At 49.3% G+C, this 6,000-nt stretch overlaps 1 protein-coding gene across 1 annotated transcript in view; it reads left to right on the top strand.

Annotated features, from left to right (window-relative positions):
* Nucleotides 1-4,958: 4,958 nt before the first annotated feature.
* LOC102039499 (probable G-protein coupled receptor No9) overlaps nt 4,959-6,000 on the top strand; it is a 40,779-nt gene continuing 39,737 nt past the window's right edge. Inside the window, exon 1 of the mRNA XM_014310045.1 lies at nt 4,959-4,965. Within this exon, the coding sequence (XP_014165520.1) occupies nt 4,959-4,965 (7 nt within the window). The remainder of the gene's footprint in view (nt 4,966-6,000) is intronic.

Raw genomic sequence — 6,000 nt, 5'->3', positions numbered from 1 at the left:
CCTGCCACTGCCCACCCAGGGCCCAGCAGAGTCCCAGGCTGTAAGATGGGCAGGCAGAGGAAGCTGTGCTGGTTCCTGTACTCCAGTGAGAGCCCCAGAGCTGCTCTGTGGCCCCTGTATCCCCAGGGATGCTGATCCCACCCGACCCCAGGCTTGGCTGTGTTGGACGATGCTTTAGTCCCTGCCCTCCCCAGTTCTTGCCTCTCCATTCACACAGGACTTTTTTCTGCAGACACCTTCATACCCTCCTCTGGAAGACCTGCCCAAGTGCTACCTGCCAGAGTTCCAGCCCTCTGACCTGTCCCCAAGATGGGCAGGGAAACTGGAGATTCTGGCTGAGCCCGTGCACGACCTGAGCTGCTGCTCGCCCCTTCCACCTCCTGCTCCCACAGATGAAACTGAGAGTAAGCCCTGGTGCTGGCACTGCTGGTGTGTCCAGCTGCCTGAGGGACTGTCTGCTGGGCCTCTGCCAGCCCCCAGCCCCTGCTCTGTGCTGGCTGGGCACACAGGGATGGATGGCAGCATCCTGATGGTGTCTGGGTGCTGGGCTGAGCTGGAGAGGGGTCACACATGGGCACAGCGCCCTGTCACCAGGAATATGCAGCTCCCAGGCCAGCCCAAAGCATGGGAGTAGGGAGTTGGGGTTTTAGAAACATCTTGGTGCATGAAGAGCCACTTCCAGCAAGGGTCTCTAAGGGTTTTATCTTCAGAGCTCTGCTGGGATAGAGGGAGAGGCAGTCAACCCCACATTGCAGAAGTGCAGGGAGGGAAAAGGGCCCTGGCTGGATGTGAGGGGTTTGGGTGGTTCAAAAAACCCTTCTGCTAAGGGTACCTGTCTGACAGCAAATGTGCTGGTGGCCAGCCCTCAGCCACACCATTTAACAGCTTGCTTGCATGGATTAAAATACTCATGGAAGTCAGGAAAACAAAAGGAGTGGTCACCAAGCATCATTCTGACATGCTCAGCCATGCCAAAGCAAAGATTTTTCTCTGAGTTCCTGCTTGAGAGGGAAGAGGGTGTCATTGCTCAGCAGTGCTCCAGAAGCAAACAGAAGACATGCCAAGGATGTCCTCTCTGCTCCCTGAGCTGATCTCTCCCAGTGTGGGATGCCTGTGTCTGGATCCTTCCATGATCAGAGGGGAGCAAAGACACAGCCATCTCCTGCAGCTTAATGCCACCCTGACAATGAGGTGAAGTGAGCCCTGGTGGGTTTTCCCTGTCCACTCAATAGAAGGAGAGTCTGGACAAGCAACTCAGACAGGTGTCTCCATATGGACTCCACTTACCTCTGAGGGCTGCAAAGATCTCCTTGCCAAGCCCATCTGAAGCTATCTTATGCTAATGACAAAACCCCTGTGGGCTCTTCCCTTCCTGCTCTCCCCTGTGTATCCCAGCAGTGCAGATTTTTTCCCTTTCACACACAGACCTGCTGCAGAGAGTCTCCTTTTTAGCAATGTGGAGGCAGTGGGCTCCTTCCCCTTGATTTGGACCCCCAAAAATCCTTCCCCTGCTTGAGTCATGAACCACCAAAATTGATGCAACCCAGCAAAGCTCTGCTGAAGTGACTGGGTCTCCCCTGATCTTTGCCAGCTGGGACTCCAACTTAGGCTATCCAAAGGGTAGGATCTGGGTGAGTTATTGGTGGTGATTCCTGACTAATTCACCTTCTTCTCCTCCCAGTCTCAGGGGTGTTGGAGCCGAGAGAGCTGCCACCACCTGCTAACGTGGTCACCTACCAGCAGTTTGCCCAGGATTTGTACAAGGAAGTGCTGTCCAATGCTGATAAATACAAAACCAAGAACAGGAGCTCAGCTGTTTTACTGCAAGGTCAGTGGATGGAGGCTGTGGAAACTGCCCCATGTGAATAACTGGTGGCCTTCAGCCTGGTTTTGTGGTTTTTAATATCATTCCAGAAGAGATGAGGAGAGGGTGAAGGGAAAATGAGTGACACAGGAAGGGTTCACACATCCCCTGTAACCATCTGCCCATTGGTGGGGAGAAAGCAGAGCAGAGAAAAGCAGTTATCTTCTAGAAGAGGTTGGAGTGTTGTAAATGGTGTTTCTTTCACCCCAATTTCCAGACAGCCCATCCCATGGACCACAGCCCTGCTCAGTGTGGTCTCCCTGGAAATAATGTCATAAGAAAGGAGCTGGGTTGCATTAACAGCCTGACATGGCCATGCATGTGTGAGACACCTGAAACCTCCGCCTCAGTGAAAACAACAAAAATACTCCACTAATTACTCCCTGTAGGAATCAGTCACTTTAAAAATACCCAGAAAATCTCTCTGCAATGGATGGCTCTTCTTTGTGTGTCCTCCCTGCATGTTCATCCCCAGTTAGATCTGCTTGATCAGAAGGACACACACAGAGCTGTTCACACACAGATGAGACATCTCTGGAGAGTCTGGTGGGAGATGAGGCCTCTTCAAACCAGCTCCCACAGGGATTTTTGGGGAAGATATTACAGCAGATGTGATGATCCTCAGTTAGGGGTTAAGTGAGCCATGAATCTCTTCCTTGGTTTAGTCCCTGATGAGTGGCAGGATGGAAAAGAAAATAGACAGTATGGGAAAATGTATACCAGGTGCCAAGTCAATATCCAGACAGGAAGATCACAAGATGTCATTTCCCGGTCTGCCTTGTATGTCTTCCCTCACACAGGATATGGAAAATAAGGGCTGAATAATCTCATCTAAAGGACCTTACCTACACCAGGGAAGCAATTCCTCCATTTTCCCTTGGGTAACCTTTTCATCATGCTAACTCCAACAGGAGAGCTGGAAGCACAAACAGCCAATGGAGCTCAGGGGAAGGGGGAACACTCAGACTGTGCAGGAGACAGAGATCCAAGAAAAAGTCTTTAAATTATTTGGACTCTCTTTCACTAGACTGCTCTGACCTTGATTGGAAAACTGTCTACAAGCAAGATTTCGAGCCCCGGAGAGGAATCCATGCTGGACTGTACACAGAGGACATAAGGCCTTCTCCCATTTTCCCTGAGGATATCCGCTTCAATGAGTAAGGGAGAGGTGGGAGGGGAGGAGAGGGTGGCTGCTGGGACTGGGGAACAGGCTAGGAGTAGGTCAGGGAGGTTTTGGAGCTGCTTGGCATTGGAAGATGTTTCTCAAATGTATTTCTCCTTGTCCATGTTATGCAATGAGCCCAAGGAAATTCCCTCGGGGACAAATCCACTCCCAAAGCCTGATCAGCCTTTTCTTGAGAAGTTTGGCAGTGGGGTTCGTAAGAGTGGAGAGAAAACTCCTGTGACAGTCTCATCCCTGTGGAAAGAAGATCCCCATGGGGCTGGGGCAGGAGGCATGTCTCATCATTTCCATGCCCAGACTTCCCCTGGGAAAGGGCTCTCTCAAATCAAGCAGGGCAGGAGCTGTTTGCAACGTGACTCATCTGCACACTATGAACCAAACAGGCATAAACTGCTCCTCAGCTCTCATTTCTCACTGGAAGGGCAATTCCTCCCTGCTGCCTCATGCCCCTCACCTTCCCCGAACACACACATATTTCAGCTCTGCACTGCAGATTTTAATCTGTGATCCTGGAGTTGTATGTGGGGTGCAGACTGTGTCTGTGTAATGGTTGGTCCAGGTGGGAGATGGATCCTGGTGACAGCCATGTGTGTTGCAGCATCTGCCCCATTCCTGATGGACACAGGCTGTTTCCCCTCTCTCCCATCCCACCTGAATGTGCTTTTGTTTGCCCCACATGGATTCCTGGCTGGGTGGGTGAAGACCTGAATGGGTCTTCTAAATTGATGCCAAAATTATCCCAGAGCAGGTGGTGTACAGAAACCTCTCTCTGACACCTAGAAGTTATTCCTTTTAAAGGACATCCTTGCAGTATTGAGTGATGAACAAGATAAACAGCTAAAATGTCAAAAATAATGGGAACAAATAACTTATTTTACAATGAAATCAACTGTAATCAATCCCCAGACCTGTTGGTGAGGGGAGGCAGGAGGGGAGGCAGGTCCTTTGTTCTGGTGCACAAAGCACTGGGTGGAGGTGCTCTCCTCATGCCTTTCTCCATGTCCTCTGCAGGAGCCGCTGGGTGACTGAGTATGGAGATAGCTACAGCATCTTCCTGAAGAATCTGGACTGGTCCTCTCCCATCTCTGCCCAGTGGCTGCCCTTCGGGAAGGATGCACGATGGACGCCGCGATGGAAACTGGTCGGGAACTGAGTGCTGCCAAGGTGGCTGTGGTAAGTGCCAGCACCATCCATGTTGGCCCTCAGGGCTGGGATTTCAGTGGGGAAAAGTATAAACAGTCCTGGGATCTGGTACAAGCTACCATGAGAGCGGAGAGTTTGGCTGCTGGAATGTTCTGAGCAGCAGCATTTGTCCCAGCTCAGGAGGACTGGGAGAGATGCCCTTCAAAGGTCCCTTCCATCCAAAACCATTCTATGATTTTGTTCTGTCCCAGCTCAGTGCAGGAGGGTTGGGTGAGATAACCTTTAAAGGTCCCTTCCAACCAAAACCATTCTATGATTTTCTGGGTTCCTAGAAAGTGATTTTCCAACCAGATCTAATTAGGAGAGTGTTTTTCACTGTGAGGGTGGCCAGACACTGTCTGGAGACTGGAGAAGTGGGGAGTGGCATGGAGATGTTCACTGGGTGACAATGCTGGCTCTGGGGAGCCTCTTCTAGGCTGGCCCTGTTGGACCAGGACACCTACATTATGGCACATTTTTCTGATTTCTTTTAGGATGTGTTACCTATGTTGTTCTGTGATTACAGCTCTTTGGCCCTCCAAGCTGCCTGTGTGATCCTGCTCATCAGAGACCCTGAAAGCCTTGGAAACCTCATCACTACCAAACCCACCACTGTGTCTGTCAGATGTGAAATGTTTGGCAAAGACTTCTTTAAGTGCAAATTATGATTAAAATCTCCCATGAACCTCAGCTTTTATCATTGTCAGGAAATGTTATTTTCAGGGGACAATGGAGGGTACAGAGCTAAAATCACCCTGGCAGTTTCCATTTATGTACTTTAAAGAGAACTTGATGATAAAACTTTGACTCTCAGCAAGAAGTAGTGTGTGTTAAACAGCGCTGTTGGTGTTAATTTACTCTCTAAAACCTTGTCCACTTATAGAGAGGAAAATATCCCGTGTTTTCCAGGGCAGCTGAGTACCAGCCTTGCAGAGCTCCTTCCCCTCCTTTACATTTAACAACTTATTCCAGATTTTGACCATCAATTTCAGCTAATTCTGGGCAAACGGGAGTTGAGTTTGCCGTGTCCGTTCGGGATTTTTAGGTTTCTGAAGGGTTCAAGGCTGCTCTCAGCCTGAAGATGGCAATGGAGAGCTGCCGAACCCAGACCTGGAAAGGGCTGACAGCTCTTCTGCTGTGGCCTTAGTGACCTGAATGGGTCTTCTAAATTGATGCCAAAATTATCCCAGAGTAGGTGGTGTAGAGAAACCTCTCCCTGACACCTAAAAGTTATTCCTTTTAAAGGGCATCCTTGCAGTATTGAGTGATGAGCAAGATAAACAGCTAAAATGTCAAAAATAATGGGAACAAATAACTTATTTTACAGTGAAATCAACTATCCCCAGACCTGTTGGTGACTGGACTTGTGCAGACACAGCAGCACACTGGTCCCTGCCCCAAGGAATTAATCATCTAAATTTGCAGGATTTACCAAAATGATGTCTGGCAAACAAGTTGATGATACAGGGAAGCTCCAAGCAGAAGATACAGGGAAGTAGAATGGGCCAGTGTTTCTCAAAGCTGCTCTGGTGTGGGGCATTGCTGACCAGAGCTCATGCAGCATTTGGGATTTCCACTGTAGCTGAGTGTAGTGGACTGGTGGCAATTTTGGAGGACAGAAACAATGAAACTACCTTTAACTTAAAAAACAGGGAAATGCTTGCTTAGATCAGAGATGAGACAGAGTTTGACTTCTCTGAGGAAAATGAGACCATGAGAATTGAGATGTTCTTAAGGGCAATATGTGCTTTTACACCACTTAAAATTTACC

Source organism: Geospiza fortis, unplaced genomic scaffold, assembly GCF_000277835.1.
Source record: "Geospiza fortis unplaced genomic scaffold, GeoFor_1.0 scaffold125, whole genome shotgun sequence".
NCBI classification, from domain to species: Eukaryota; Metazoa; Chordata; class Aves; order Passeriformes; family Thraupidae; genus Geospiza; species Geospiza fortis.
The sequence above is the reverse complement of the archived record's forward strand: the minus strand, read 5'-3'. Positions and strand labels throughout refer to the sequence as shown.